This window comes from Emys orbicularis, chromosome 3 (assembly GCF_028017835.1).
Source record: "Emys orbicularis isolate rEmyOrb1 chromosome 3, rEmyOrb1.hap1, whole genome shotgun sequence".
NCBI lineage: Eukaryota > Metazoa > Chordata > Testudines > Emydidae > Emys > Emys orbicularis.
The window spans coordinates 84,679,652-84,696,245 of NC_088685.1; the positions used below are offsets into that span (position 1 = coordinate 84,679,652).

Here is a 16,594-nt window from a genome sequence, read left to right on the forward strand (position 1 = left end):
CCAGCCGGGGCCCGGGCAGGGGGACACGCAGCATCTGCCGGCCCAGCCAGCCCGACCGCTCCCAGGCCATGTCCATCCTGACCCCACTGCTGCGCCTCTCTCACCCGGCGGCGGCGGCACTGCTCGGGCTGGCAAGCGGGGGTCTCGGAGGAGCCCTCGCAGCAGCCCCAGCGCGCTGGCCCCGGCGGGGGAGGATGGGCTGGGACAGAGCGCGCCCCCTGCCCCTCCCCTGGCGGGCTGTGTGCGTGTGAGCGCAGGGCGGGCGGGGGTCCGCGCGGGGCGGGGGGATGCTGATGAGCAGGGACGTGAGCGAAGCCCCCAGAGCCTGAGCCGGAGCCGCGGCGGATTCGGTGGCCGTGGAAGCCCCGCCCGCTCCCGGAGCCGGGGGCCGTCCTACCCCCCTCGCCTTCCACCCCCTCGGCTCCAGCCGCTCCGCAGAAGGAGCGGGGCTGGCTGGCGCGCTCGCTCGCTCCCTCTCTCTCTCTCCCAAACACACGCACCAGGCTCTCCCTCGCTCGCCCATGCAGACAGCAGCCGGAGCGGCGGAAGATGGCTGACTCCACAGGGCATCACCCACCCTCCAGCCCGCCTGCATCCCCGACCCTCCCCGCGCCGCTCTCGCCTCCGACACTCCCTCACGCCAGCTTCCACCGCTGAGCCAGCGACCCCCGCCCAGCCCCGCCGCCCTCCCCACTTCTGCTTCCCAGCCCCCCCACGACACCAGCAGCCATTTCATCTCCACCAGCCAGACGCAAAAAATGGCAGAAATGGAGAAAGAAGGGAGACCTCCCGAAAATAAAAGAAGCAGGAAGCCGGCTCACCCGGTGAAAAGGGAAATCAACGAGGAGATGAAGGTATGTGCCTGTGAGGGGGAAGGGGGGGCGCCTCTGCCCCCCCTCCTCCACCGGGCAGAGCAGTGCAATAAGAAAGGATCTCTTGTCATTTTTTTGGTAGGATGCACTGAATGTGTCTCAACTCCGCCTCCTGGGCTGAAAACAGAGCCGGATTCACAGGCTGCAAAGCCAGCTCATTGACCGCCTTTGATTGCTTGATTTTTTTTTTAAAACTCTCCCTCCTTGGGATTTTAGGCTCCTTGGGTGCATTTTCTATTACAATCCTCGCAGGTTAGCCGGAAAGCTGTGAAGTTAGGGGAGGAGGGAGGGCTTTTTCAACACTGGCTTTCTCTCCTTTTTCAGTAGCCAGCTGCAACCGTGTAATTAAAATGTCAAAGTGAAATGTTATGGTCTGAGCTGCACATCATTTTTGGACTTAGAGACAGGGACTCTCTCTCTCCCCCCCCCCCCCTTCTTCCTTGCTCCTCCTATGTTCTACATGCCTCACTTCACAGTTAATCAAAGCAGCATAGGTGCTGTTGAAAGAGAGCTGTCCGAGGGGCTGTTGTTGATAGGAGTCTATTTATTGTTTGGAGTCTATTCCTAGCTGATAGGAAACTGTGCCAATCCAGCTGTTTTCCAGAGGTAGCGCTGGAGGCTGTACCTCCAGCTGTTAGAATGGGAGCGATTGCACAAAAACACATTTCAGGACTTCTTTTAGCATTAAGTCGCAGTTCTAGGTTGGACTTGTCCTATTTTGTGCCTTTATTTTCCATGTCTATTCCCTGACCTGTATTTATTTTATACCTCTGATGTATTTTCCCCATGAGTCATACACAACTAGCACGTATTGCAGGACTTCAGCTGAACTTACTTTTTTAAAATGCAAGTATAAATTAAAACAATTGTTTTAATTGTTATATAATGATAAAACTACCATTATTTAATTTAAATGGGTAATTTATACTAAAATAGAATGTCACTGGAATATTGCCGTGAAAATGTCATTATAGATGTCATTCTATATATATAGAAACATACCTATTAACAAGACATTTTATAATATAGCATTGATTTTCACCCAGTATTAAAGGGGAATGCTGGATACAATTCCTCCCCCACCCCCTTCAAACTGCATTACTAATTTGACTAGATATTCTTTACTGGTTAAGGTAGGCATTCTCTTTTCCATATTGTCTGTGTCCTGGAAATGTGGACTAGGGTAGTATTAGTGGTATGAACAAAATAAGGGCTAACTGATAATAAAGAGTTGCCACTGATATCCAGGGCAAACCACTCTAGATTCCACCCCCAGAGAGCGTTATTGTTTCTTTGAGAGATTTGTGACACTTCCTATTTTCAGATGGGACTTTCTAAAGGCTGTGGATAGTAACAGTAATTGCTCCTCATAATCACATAGTTTTGGGAGCTGCACAAATCTATCACATTTTAAAACACCACTTAATGCGATATATATGGAGTGCAGTTTTTAAGTTTCATAGGTTCTAGAATTACAAATTAGTTAATTTTAATCAAAACATGTGAAATGTTATCCTGGCTGGATATAAAGGCTGACTGTGCTGGATCCTCTGGGTTTGTTTTGTTTACTTTGGCTGCAGGCACACTCAGTGGTTTGGGAGATAGTTGTTCTTCTACAGTATAACAGATGTTTGTCTGAAAAGGTGAGGAAGAAACAAAAACAACATTGTGTGAAGGAGAAAAATTACACAATTTTAAACTATTGCTTTGGTATTAAGGATTGGAATTAACCTTGATGTAGAGTTTCGCTTTTGTAATCATTGTTTACTGTTTAACGTTACAAACCTCAGGATTTTAACTGTATTAATAATTAAATCACAAGTTATATGCTGATATGATTGGAATTTAGAACAGATTCTTTTTTTTTCTGAGCTGGGGTAAGGTAAAGGTTGGCAGTAGCTTTCACAAAGCACAGATCACCTAGTAGTGCAAATTAAGCTATTGAGCTAGGAGACCACATTTTTAGTAAGAGCAGTTGGTTCTTATAATCGTCTAACTATAATCAAAGAAAAAACTTAAGAAGTTTGCATATTTGTGCTGTTTAGAATGTTAAAAACTGTGGGAGGGTTCATTGTCTTTCCCGATATATTTTTGCATTTAATAAAAATCTGTTCTAGGTTCTTTTTTCATAAACCTGAAGAGTACAGTAACATATATTGGTTACACTGTATAAAATGTGTGCAACAAAATGTCATAGAGAGCACAATGTGCCCTTTTGTAGGTTCATATCTATAATGTTCAAACAGCTTGACTGTTTCCCTTCATCTGAACTGCTTTCATCTGGACCAGTGTAAAATAAGCTCTGGTAAGTAATCACGGCAGAGCAGAAAGAAAGGAATGTATACAGCAATAGACAGCCTAAGCTGTAAAAACTGTAACCTGAGTACCAGCAGCAGATCAGATATCAAGGCTTCAAGGTAGGGGAAATGAAAGAGATGAAGGGGAGGAAAAGACGAGAGAGGGAATGGAAAAGTCAGCTTGGAAAGTGAAGGAGTAGTAGGAGGGCCCCCTCAGGGAAATTTGGCTCAGGGATTAGGGAATTTTATCATGGTGTACAGTGACCTACTCAGGTTTCAGCCCACGTTGGATCAAATTGCTTCCCTTTGCTAGCAGAAAGAAAAAGGACTGGTGTATATGTGATTTTTTTCTTCGGGTAATAAAAAGGCCATTGGTACAAGTGTCTATTTTAAGTTCAGCAAATGCAAGGCACTATGAATGAGCAATAAAATTACCTCATCACAAAGACTTCCTTCATGATTTGCTGTTTGATATAGTCACATATTTACTCAAGAATGATCACTAAACCCAAACTGCTCCGTTTTCATAGGTTTCATCAGTAATGTTACTTCCAGCTCAGTTTTAATTTGATTGGAAACTCGTGTTGCTTGCTGTTTCATTATGCCAGTTATTAAGTTACATTTTTGTTATCCCTAGCCCAATGTACATGACGGTTGTAACAAATTTAAATTTGATACAACATTGTGTGCAAAAAATACATGACTCTGCATAGTTTCCCTATATTACGTTTCAATTAAAAAATATTCAGATAGAAGTATTTTGTTTCCCTGTGACCTTCACAGTTTCTCTCTTTTCCCTGATTTATTTTTCTGTCCTTCTTTCTTATATTCTCTTTTTTCCCCTCAGATTATACTTTCTACTTCTCTTCAGAGATGGGTGTTCATATGCCAACAAATTGTTATTCTGAAACTAAGTCAGTGTCATTTATCACTTTGGTACTTTTCAGTGACTATTATGAATAATACAACATGTATTCTATTCAGGAATATAATGTAATCAAGGCAATCTGACACTTTTAAAAACTAGTTTAATTGTTACAGCCTAATCAATACATTAGTCTCTAAAGACTTGGTACAGCTCTATACCTCATTCTTTCCTCCCCTACCCATATATTCCCTCTACCCAGACTTACTTTCATGTGCTATACTACTGGGGGTAGCAGGAAAACTTAAGAATGTGAAAAAGGTGATTTGAAATATATTTTATTAAATTTGCTAGAATAAATTAATGTGATTGCATCAAGCATAGTGTGCTGGAAGCTCTGGTAAACAAACAAGACAATTTATCTACATGTTTAGATTTTTTGTCAATTGCAAAGTTAGCGATTAATTTGTGTTATAATTTCAGAGAGCTGCCTCCATGTGACCTAGGAGTTTACCATCTATAAATATTCTCAATAAGTAATTTGTACCTAAAACTGGGCTTCCTTCCTGATGCCTAGAGCTTAAGACATCTGTTATAGTTTAACAGTAAACTCATCAAAAGATTCTTCAATTTAGTGTTTTAATATTCCCCGTATTTATAAGGACCACTGTCAAAAGGTAACAGACACTGCAGCGCTGACTGTATTTGAAATGAGCCAGATAAGGGTAAATATTAAAAAGGTTCTAGGGGAAACTCCTCCCTTCTCTCCTGAAAAGCAAAAAATGTGTTTGTAAAAGTAAAATCAGATAGCCTTTATCAATTGTACTATTCCAGGGCACTGTTACTATACCATTTTCATGGAAATAGTTTTATGAGATATCTACAGAGTGAATTGTATTATCTGCATGAGAGACTTGCACCTATCCTCTTTAATGGAGTAACAGGTCTGTGTATTAACTGTTTATACAAATGAGGTTGATAAATTCCACCTTACAACACTAATAAAGGGGTGGCTGAGTGAGAAAAAAGGAAATTAAAGAAAGGTCAGGAAAATTTACTTATTGACAGCATAATATTCAAAATGGTGGCAATGCAAATGAGCAGAGAAAATGTGGACTGGAAGAAAAGTGATCAAGTTCATGTGGTGAATATACACACATTTTAATTTCCTTTATATACCTGAGGTGAATCCTCAGTGCTGTATATCTGGTGGGTCATTCATGCAAGGAAATGGAATGGAGCCACTCTGCTTCCTCCAAAATCTGAAATAAACATTCAACAGTAAAAACTAGAAGAAAATTAGTCTGACAGACTCATTCTCTTTTGTGTTTCCTGCCTCTGTCTTTGCCAGGCCTCACTCTATGAAGCCAGGACAGTCACTGTGAATAAGGTTCATAGAGAAGGAGAGAAAATAGAGATAAAATTGAAGGAAAAACACCATTTTGTTTTAAAATATATCCATTAGTAAAAATTTGGGAAAACTGTACTCTGTGAAGTAAGGTCAAACCTTAGGTATGTGATTACAATGAAATGAATCCTGTAAAGGGAATCAATGTTAATGGAGATAAGATTTCTGTTGCCTCATATCGTTAGTCTCATAAAAGAAATCACAGACATTCAGATCCATAAAATCTTCTTCCCTCTTCCTATGAATGAGAAGTAAATTCACTTCAAATTACAATCTAACATAATGATACAGTTTTTCGAAGAGGGAGATTTCTGTGTGGTACAAGAATAAAGAAATGATCCCGTTAGAACATGCAATCAAATCACTGCAGAATTGCAATATGTGGCTTTGGACTCACAGGGGGCAAAAAAGAAGATATGTATATTAGGAGCTGAAGACTTTAGGGTATTGTTATTACATAACCAAGGGCTTCTGGAATACTACAGCATTTTAAGGCCAATTTCTTTGGCAAAGATGAGTCTGTTGCAAATCTTAGTAAATTCCTTGGCAGTTAAGCAGATGTGATAGCACACAGCTGCACACCTACGTTGTCAGCTAACATAATCCAGGAGATTTCACTTTAGCCATTCTGTGGGATTTAATTGATTCTTTCAATGCACTAGGAAATACAGCTCAAGAGATTATCAACGACTTGTGATAATAGATATGGAGTAGGCCATGACAAAAAAATGAGCGTTGTCTAGTGATCCGAGTATGGAGGGACATAGAGTCAGGAGTTCTGAGTTCTTACTCTCAGCTCTGTCACTGATTTATTGCGTTACCACGGGTATTAGTTAGCCGCTTTGTACCTCAATTTACCCATATGTGAAATGAATATTATCATGATTCCCTATCTCAGTGGGGTTTTGTGAAGTGTAAGGCCCCAGTCTTGCAATCAAATCTGCTAGCACAGTGCTCTGCACCAGTGCAGAACTCCAGTGGGGTTCAATAGGTCTCCACATAGTCTTTGGGGTCCATGCTAATATTGCATAATTGATTGATTGGGGACCCAATTGATTAATGAATGACATCCTGGTGTGGAGGACCTGCATGAGGTCCTCTAGACCACTCCAGCCTCCCAATGGGGCCAGACAGTTGGGCATGCTGGCAGAGCAGCCAAGCAAAGGGCCTCTGCTCCCCCTCCCCCCACACCAGAAGGTAGGTCTCTGTCCTGCTTTGACATAGATCACTGTGGAGATTATCAATTGAATGGGTTAGGAGCGTGGCCCCTGTATCTATTATATATGGATCCAGTGGCCCTATCACCCTGAACAAATGGGGTAGAAGCTCTGTTTCCACTGTTTGGCCCATAGACTGAAGTAGAAACCATTGGTGCATCGCCAGAGACTCATCCTGAGTGGAGGATGGATTTTATCTCCACTCCCTCTTACCCACCATACTGCATCGGGATAAAGTCTGATTACACAGCCTTTATTCTGGCACCATAATATTTAGAATATCTCTTTGAGAACCTCAGATGAATGTGCTACAGGAGTTCAAAGCATTATAATTTAAACACTACAGGTCACAGAAAACCACCACACGATACAGCTATTCATTATGTACTCCGACCCATATTTTTGTGATTTTCCAGTACATAAGAACAGCCATACTGGGTCAGACCAATGGTCCATGTAGCCCAGTGTCCTGTCTTCTGACAGTAGCCAATGCCAGGTGCTTTAGTGAGAATTAACAGAACAGGCAATCTTTGAGCGATCCATCCCGTCATCCACTATCAACTTCTGGCAATCAAAGGCTAGGGACACCCAGAGCATGGGGTTGCATCCCTGACTATTTTGGCTAATAGCCATTGATGGATCTATCCTCCATGAACTTATCTAGTTCTTTTTTTAACCCTGTTATAGTTTTGGCCTTCCTAACATCCCCTGGCAATGAACTCCACAGGTTGTCTGTGCTTTGTTTGAATACTTCCTTTTGTTTGTTTTAAACCTGCTGCCTAATAGTTTCATTGGGTGATCCCTAGTACTTGTGTTGTGTGAAGAAGTAAATAACATGTCCTTATTCACTTTCTCTACACTAGTCACAATTTTATACACTTCTACCATATCTCCTCTTAGTCATCTCTTTTCCAAGCTGAAAAGTCCCAGTCTTTTAAATCTCTCCTTATTAATGTCTCCCCTTAATCATTTTTGTCGACCTTCCCTGTACCTTTTTCAATTCTAACATATCTTTCATGAGATGGGGTGATCAGAACTGCATGCAGTACTCAAGGTGTGGGTATACCATGAATTTATATAGTGGTATTATGATATTTTCTGTTTTACTATCTATTCCTTTCCTAATGGTTCCTAACATTCTGGTAGTGCTTTTGACTAACACTGCACATGATTGAGTGGATGTTTTCAGAGAAGTATCCACAATGACTCCAAGATCTTTTTCTTGAGTGGTAACAACTAATTTAGACCCCAGCATTTTGTATGTGTACTTGGGATTATGTTTTCCAAAGTGCATTACATTGCATTGATCAACATTGAATTTCATCTGCCATTTTGTTGCCCAATCATCCAGAAGTAGTCAAAGGTTTGGCACTCACCATAACCCAGATTTTACTATATTGACTTTTCAGTCTTCTGTTGGGCAGGTATCTCTGAGGACACAACTCAGGCTTAACATGGGCAAAACTGAGCTCTTGATTCTTCCCCAAAACCTTCCCTCTTACTCCTTTCTTAGTCACTGTCACTCAGACACCACCGCTTCCTCCTCCCTATCACTCAGGCCTATAAACAAGGTGCCATCTTTGACTCAGCCCTCTTTCTAGACCCACACATCCAACTGTGCCTACATCTTGCTGCTGCAGGAAAAATAATCTTTGTGGCTCATCACTTTGACCATGTTATCCACCTCATTGCATCCCTCCACTGACTCCCCCTTCTCTATTGCATCAAGCACAAACTACCTGTCTTCATTTTTAAGGCCCATTATGGTCTATTCTCACCTTAACTATCATTTCTTTTATGCTATAGAGACATAAGACCCCCACATTTGCTTCACCATTGATTGTCCATTTGTAAGATTTTCAGAAGAGTACCATCATGCTGTCCCCCATGCTAACCCCTGTAAAATCCACCAGGTCACTACATTATCCTCCTTTACATTTCTCCTTAAAACCCACCCATATCATAATGCCTAGAGAACACTTGACAATGATTAGACAATTGCTGTGCTGTGACTGCTGATTATTCATAACTCTCTTTTTGTTTCCTTGTGCTTTGTTTGTCACATTCACACCATCTTAAACTTTATTATTATGGTTATTACTTATCTGTATTACTGTAGCCCTTAGAACCACGGACCAGGACCCCATTGTGGTAAGTGCTCTACAAACAGAACACAAAGACATAGTTTGTAAGCTCTTTGGGGAGTCTAAGATAAGAAACAACAGATGGATACAAGCAGACAAGGGAGTACAAGGAAACAATGAGACAATATTGGTCAGCATGATCGACAGTGGTATCAGCACACCTGCAGTCTAGTCATTGTCAATTTTTTTTGCAGCCATCATGGAAAAATAGAATCTTAAGAAAAGATTTGAAGGAGGATAATGAGGTGCTTTGTGACTAATTACGGGGATCCCCTTCCAAGAGAGGCAGCATGGAAAAAAGCAAGCAGGTGCTTCCAGACTTTGACTGGAAGCTCTTTGAGACAGGGACCGCATAGCACAATGGAGCCCTGGTCTTTAGGTGCTACAACAATACTAATATTAAAATATAATAATCAAAATAAATACAATGAATTAATTTTGAGTTGTTTTTAATCAAAGGGACTTTTAAAAATAATATTTTTAAAAGATTCTTCACTCATGTTGCCAATAACATAGGACAAAATCCTACTTCCATTGAAATTAATAGCAAAAGAACAGTTGACTTCACTAGAAATGGGATCAGGCCTTTGGCTTTATTAAAATTAATAGAATTTTAAAATCACATTTACTTTTCACCATGTCGCTGTTTACTTTTTGCACTTCACTCAGCTTGGATAGTGAAACTAGGCTGGTTCAATTTGTCTAGAGTTACTTAACCTTTGTGACAGTGTGGGCCATTACTATCATCTTGGCTGGATCCTAAAGGCTGCAACTAATTTGTATATAGATTTATTTTCATTTTAAAAGTAAAGAATAAATGCCTACAGTCTTTATTTACATATTCCCTGACAAGTGATTAGAAATTACAGTACTCAACGGTTGAGTTCATCAACAAAGCATCCACTGGAGCTACTGAAGTTAATTGAGGTTTAAGTTAGGATCGAGTCTGGCATCTGGATTCTATCCTGTTAGGTTGGTCTTTCAGGGCTGTGTTTCCATAGTTGCAGTGTAGGAAACCAATGGAAGGCTGCATTTGCAAGGCTGTACTTCAGGGCAGGATCCATGGACCCAATCAGTTCAGAGGCTACATTTTGAGCAAACTTGGTTTATTTAGTTTCACTTTCAGTTTCTAGTAAATTTCGTTTTCTGGTTCTGATGCCCTAGCATAATACTGCTGTTTTGGGGATTTCAACATTTCAGGGGAAATTTAATTTAAAAAAATGTTTATTGTGATTTTATTCAATCTGCTGCTTACCCACCTTCAGGAATTGTACCAGGGTCAGTAATTTATTTCAGTTGAAATGGCTGTAGCATAGTGAGATTGATTGCTGAAAAAAAATCTTTGTTTTTTCTGCTGTAATGTTAAATATTTTATGATAGCATGAGACAAACTTTCGTGAATAATATATTCTAAAAACATAACTGACTTCCAATTCCTGAGCAAAAATCATAAACAATCCTCTTTTTCCCTTATTTTCTTTAAATTACAATAAAATAAAAGTCTGTCATAATTATGTGTATCACTGAGATTTAAATGCATTACATATTATATACTAGATTTGAAAAATGAACGTTAGTCTGGAGGAGGTGGAACAAACTTGGCAGTTCATGGTACACTGCAAATAGAATTCAATTTATGCATTCATCTCTTCGTTCCAAATGATTATTGATTACATAAATAAGTAGGCAATTCTTCTCTTTCAGAACTTTGCAGAAAACACTATGAATGAGCTCCTTGGCTGGTATGGTTATGATAAGGTTGAATTGAAAGATGGAGAAGATATTGAATTCAGGAACTACTCTGCAGATGGGGAGAGCCGGCAGCACATTTCTGTTCTCAAAGGTAATGACATTTAATGTTCCTTTGTTCATGCAAAGAAGGATTAACTATCGCAACCTGCCAGAAATGGCTTGCACTGGGATTCATGTTTTGTTGCTTATTCTGTGGCTGATTTAAATATACATCTCTGACAGTGCCTTCCAGTAAGCAGAAAGCAATAGAATACAAGTGTACAACATTTAACAACATAGCAGCTAATATGCCCTTACTAATGTATCTCCAACAGTAACATTTTTTGAGCCAATTGAAACTCATGCACCCAAGATTCCAAGGAGCTGCCAAGAAGTATTTTTTTTTTTTTTTTTTTAAAGGAAATGTGGAAATGTTTTCTTAGCAGTCTGGGTCTAATGAACCTTCCTTCTGACAAAATTGTTGGGCTGAGGCTTTTGATAAGGTCAGATGTTGAACTAGAATGTGCAGAATGTATGGAAGAGCTATGAGTAGTATTTATAAAGGTTAACTTAATAATGTTTTTTATTTTAATATATTATTTCCTGAAAGTGCATTAGAAAGGCTTAAGGGGCGGAGCTTGTTTGGGGTCAGCATATCTGGTCCTTCATGTACTGTATATAAATTTGTTCAAAATCTAAACAATGGGATTCAGTCTTTTTGTTCAGCAGTTCAGTTGCTACCTTTTGACTCTTCAGCCACACCAGATGGATAGGGAATTGCAATCACAGTGAAAAGAAGAACATTTCTTCAGAGTAAAAGAGTAGAAAATTGCTGGATCTTGACTTATCCAACAAGAATTTCTCAAAGCTGAGGTAAAAGAGAGGAAATTACAGAGGCTTTGCACTGTTGAACTGCAACATTTCGCTGCATATATGGCCACCAGTCTCTGGGGTTTCTTTATGGTGGCATGCAGCAGCATTGTATTCAGTGGGGCTTGATATGAATACTGGCAACAAAGAGCCCAATACTGGAGGAGAGGGTGCTAGATAAAAGGTGGAAAAAGTAGAGGTAAGATAAAAGAATTTAATTGTATAGACATTAAATGTTTGCAGCCATTAGTTGTATATGTTATTGATACAGTAATTAGTATTTGTATTTCATTTAAAATATAATATGTGTAAGCCATCTTTAAAATAACTTGTTCCTATGCTCCAATGTATTTTATTTTCTTCTTACATTTTAATAAACAAACCTTACATGGGATTCTCTACAGCCACAATCTATGAGGAATCAAATTTGTGGCACATTTTAAGAATAAGTCTTTATAGTATTTTGCTCACCATGTAAAATAGATAGGATCATATGTATCATTATAAACACATGATACAAGTCATATGTTTTATAATACAAACAAAGATGCTGAATACCTGTGCCAGGTAGAAATCTTTGGCTTACAGAGTCTTTAGGGGGAAAAAGTACTTTGCTTTTGTTGTGAAAAGAAGAAGAGCTATTCTAGGATCTTATTAAATCCTGTTCCTTAGTGAGTTAAAGTACAGTAGAGAAATGCCTGTAAATAAGAGTTCAAGTGTGGTTTTGTATTAAAGAATTACAATTATAACAAAATTTAGCAAATATTTTTCTAAAATTTCAATTTTTTTGTTATTTTCTTTATCTTCTTTTCCATTATTACTAGTTATTGGAGTGGAATAAAAGGTTCTCTTATTTAATCAGTCTACTCCTTTTGCATAATTCATCCGATGACACCACAATCCAGTGTGTGACATCACAATTCACTGCCATGAAAATAATTGATATCAAAGACAGTGGAGTGTGATGTCACTGAATAAATTGGGCATACTCAGGCCATGTAAAAGAAAGAGAGCCTGATTTTTTAAAACAGTACAGCAAAGTTTAATGCAGTTTTTAAAATTTTGCTGGAACGTGATAGAGGCTTTTGAAGGAGAAAATATTTTCATTTTTATTGTTTGCTCTTTTTGTTTTAGAAAAAAATTACATCAGATTGGTGAAAATATGTAGGGGCACCTAAGAAACACTTCTGCCATACTGTATGATTTGTTCTTTTTCTTTTACAGAAAATTCTTTGCCAAAACCAAAATTACCTGAGGACAGTGTTATTTCACCATACAATATAAACACAAGCTATCCAGGGCTTGCCACAGGAAATGGACTTTCAGACTCACCAGCAGGGTCAAAGGATCATGGGAATGTACCCATTATTGTACCATTAATTCCACCACCTTTCATAAAGCCACCAGCAGGTAAATCACATAACAAACATTTTAAAGAATTATAACTATCATAGATAGCTATTCTGACCTTGTTAGATTGTGGCTCATTTGTAAAAGGTTTAATTTAATTTTTTTGAAAGGCTGTCACAGTAGACTTATAAGGATCCTTAGGTAGGAAGCAGCAGAGTGACTTTATTTGCTAGTATTATTGTAAAATTCTTGTCAGTATCATGGCAGGCAAAATTCTGTACCTATTTATACTGCTTGTGAAACTCTGGAAGTTGAATTATACTGTCTCAGCAATTCATAGATTCATAGATTGTAGGACTGGAAGGGACCTCGAGAGATCGTCGAGTCCAGTCCCCTGCCCTCATGGCAGGACCAAATACTATCTAGACCATCCCTGACAGACATTTATCTAACCTACTCTTAAATATCTCCAGAGATGGATATTCCACAACCTCCCTAGGCAATTTATTCCAGTGTTTAAACACCCTGACAGTTAGGAACTTTTTTCTAATATCCAACCTAAACCTCCCTTGCTGCAGTTTAAGGCCATTGCTTCTTGTTCTATCCTTAGATATTCAACAATATCTGTTTTAAACAAATGATTTTCTTCTATGAAAAAAGTCTTTACATAAATTGATGGAAGATGATTAGATTATAAACAAGGTCCACAAAGCATACAACTAAACAAACAAATAGTCAAATCAATATCACATGTCATTGTATCAGGCTAACAAGCTCATCCCAGGAAGACTGTCTCAGTTCTCATTGAAATTCTGGACCATTGTCCTTTGGGGATTTTATATGATGCAAACGCTATCCCTAGAGATTGTACTGAAATGTTTTAAAAATTCCATGAAATTCTTATCTGGAGCAATTTTTCCAACATGAATTTTCTCAGAGTTAGTTTGAGAAATTATTTATTCCACACTGCATGCTGTTTACTGTTATCTGCTAAAGTAACTGTTATGGCTACACTAGTGTATATAATTGCTGTTATTATTTACTGTTGAACACACTGCAATAATTGGTGAATTTATATAGCAGCAGGCTCAATCCTGCTTCCATTGAAGTTACTGGGAGTGTTGTTGAACTGGGTTAACGTCACTGGGGGTAGAACTGGACCTAGAATGTAGTAAATATGTATCAAAGAACATCACTATTTCTCTATTAGAGAATTCAGGAACATGGTGATGTATTTAATTATTAAGGTCCCAGTCATGCAATGGATTCCTGCACCCATACAGAGCCCCTCTGACACTGGGCAGAGCAGCTTGCAGGATCAGGGGCCAAGTGTGGAATGGCCTTCTCTACACTTCAACACATTTACAAAAGTTGAATTTAAAATACATAGCTATTTTTGTGTTAATATTTTATTTGACAGGAAGCTGACAGTTGGTCTCCTGAATTATTTTATTGCCATTTCATTTTTAGTATTAGAGGGTATTTTAATATTTTGAAAAAATTTCAAACATATTACTAAATCTATTCTCCTTGCCGAAAATTTTCCATATATTTTGTACAATTATTGCTAATTACCAGAGCTATTTGGGCCCGCTCCTTCAGCCTTTGCACAGCAAAAGATCTCAGCCATATGGGCTGAATCTTAAAATGGGGTTAATCTGCCCCTGAACATTTAATCAAGGGCTTGTATTTCCCAGGCTATCTTCTCTTTCAATTTGATTCAAGACTGAAGTCATAATGCTGAATTTTGTGGCAACACTATTATGTTATTATAACACAGGGCTATGACATGAATTGTACATGCTGTCATAATTGATGAATTTAAATAACAGCAATCAAGCAGGAAAAGATAGACTATGCCATCGAAAAACAAATAACCTCAACCATAGCAATGGGGACACAGGAAAATGCTGGCCAAGCAGATTTATTTCTGCTCTTCCCCCATCCACTTACCAAGTGTGTTCCAGAGTCCACCAATAAAACTGACCTTCAAAGTATTTTTTAAAATTGTTCCTCCCACCATGCTTTTGGTACTTTATGATGTATAAATAAGATCTGAAGGTTGGGTTTTTTTTAAGGTATTTTCTCAATTTTTTTTTAACCTTTTTTGCCTTACAAATATTATGATGCCAAGTCTGATCTTTCATGTTCCTGTCTGAGAACTTTTGGGTGTCTTGGAGAAGTGTATCATGAGCTCTTACACTATCTGAAGGGGCTGGAGTACTGAATATGTAACAAAGTTATCTTTTCTCCCAAGTGTTCACTGTGCAATAAATATGATTTTTTTTTAAACCAAATGAAAACCCAAAGAGTTTTAAATAGTCTGCCCAAATTCACCTCACCTCTCAACTGTTCAACTTTTAATATGAACTTAATAAAATACTAGGTGCTTTTAAAATTTTACCCCAGATACAAGTGTGCATGTACAAAACTGAAAATTCCCGAGTTGATGGCCCTTCACTGAGAATACTCTTCCCCGAGACATTTAATTCTAGACACTATTATCAAGAATACCCCAACTGACCTGATCTGCTGTGGAAGCATGTTAGAAAAGAAACAGACTCAGCCAGCACCCAAATCATACAGGCTTTGTAGATCAACATCAAGAACTTAAATTGCACCTGGAAGCAAACAGTAAGTGAGTGCAGTCTTGAGAGAAGTGGTGCAATATGCTTCTTGTGGCTAATGTCCCCAATCAGGTGGGTAGCTGCATTTTGTGCCAGCTGCAGCTTCTGAATGATGTTTCAAGTTAGTCCCAAGTACAGCATATTGAAACAACATGATACCAATAATAAAATTACTTCTACCTAGCCTTAGAAAAATCTTGTGTTCCACAGAGCAATGTAAAAGGAAAAGAGAATTTATTTCTACACAATAACAAATGATGTCAAAATAACAAGGAACAAGGTATAGCAGCCAGCAACATTACAGAAAAAGAATAATATTTGTACTGGAACCATGATGCTAGTATTTAATGTACTAACATACTAACCTGTATTCTGCAGTCTTTAGTCACACACTGAATAGTATTTTCTCACCTTCAGCTAATAGGATTATTCACATGAGTAGGGGTTGCAGAGTCTGGCCCCAAAATGCAGGAAAGAACACATTTCCTTCCCACTGGCTCTTCACTTGAGAGATTTCACTGTTTCAGGTACTCTAGTCATACCAGATGTTCTCTTTGACTCTCCCCCTCTCAAGGTCCTCACAGTGGGGAGCATTAACTCTCTGTGCCTCTGTAGGACTGATGGAGTACTAAACCCCCAATGCTTCTTCTGTGGGCCACTCTGAACAGCTTGAGGATCCCAATTGTGTCTCACCCTGAATTGTTCCACTACAGGCAAACACAACCAAGTCCTATTACTATGACATTGCTTTAGTCTAGTATTTAGCTTATAGGTGCCAGAGTTGCATCCTCAAGTGTTTTTTGCTGTCACTTTTATTGTCATTTACAGCATTCCTTGTACATCTAAAACTTCCTTTGATTCTCAATCTAAAGGGTAGGGCCCTTCAACAGTTCTCCAACTGCAGCTCCTCATGCTCTCAGATATGGAATTCTGGCCAAGTAAAGAACCATCACTTTAGTTGTGTGTATATGTTGGCAACATCAACATTTCCTGTTAGATTACGTGCTCAGTTTGGATTCAATCCCAAACCCATTGAATTCTGTAGGAACCTTTCCATTGATTTCAGTGGACGTTGGATTGGATCCTTATTGCCTGGCATCATAGCCCAAATGGAGATGCGGAGATGCCCCACCCCAAAGGGAGCTTTTGGAAGCACAATTGCTCCACAAGAAAAGGGGAATGTTGCCACTGTGCCACCCCTTGTATTGGGTGC

At 39.2% G+C, this 16,594-nt stretch overlaps 1 protein-coding gene across 1 annotated transcript in view; it reads left to right on the forward strand.

Annotated features, from left to right (window-relative positions):
- The first annotated feature begins 758 nt into the window (after nucleotides 1-758).
- Nucleotides 759-16,594, forward strand: part of SOBP (sine oculis binding protein homolog) — a 114,815-nt gene continuing 98,979 nt past the window's right edge. The window contains exons 1-3 of the mRNA XM_065402125.1: nucleotides 759-854; nucleotides 10,508-10,646; nucleotides 12,629-12,814. Of these exons, the coding sequence (XP_065258197.1) occupies nucleotides 759-854; nucleotides 10,508-10,646; nucleotides 12,629-12,814 (421 nt within the window). The remainder of the gene's footprint in view (nucleotides 855-10,507; nucleotides 10,647-12,628; nucleotides 12,815-16,594) is intronic.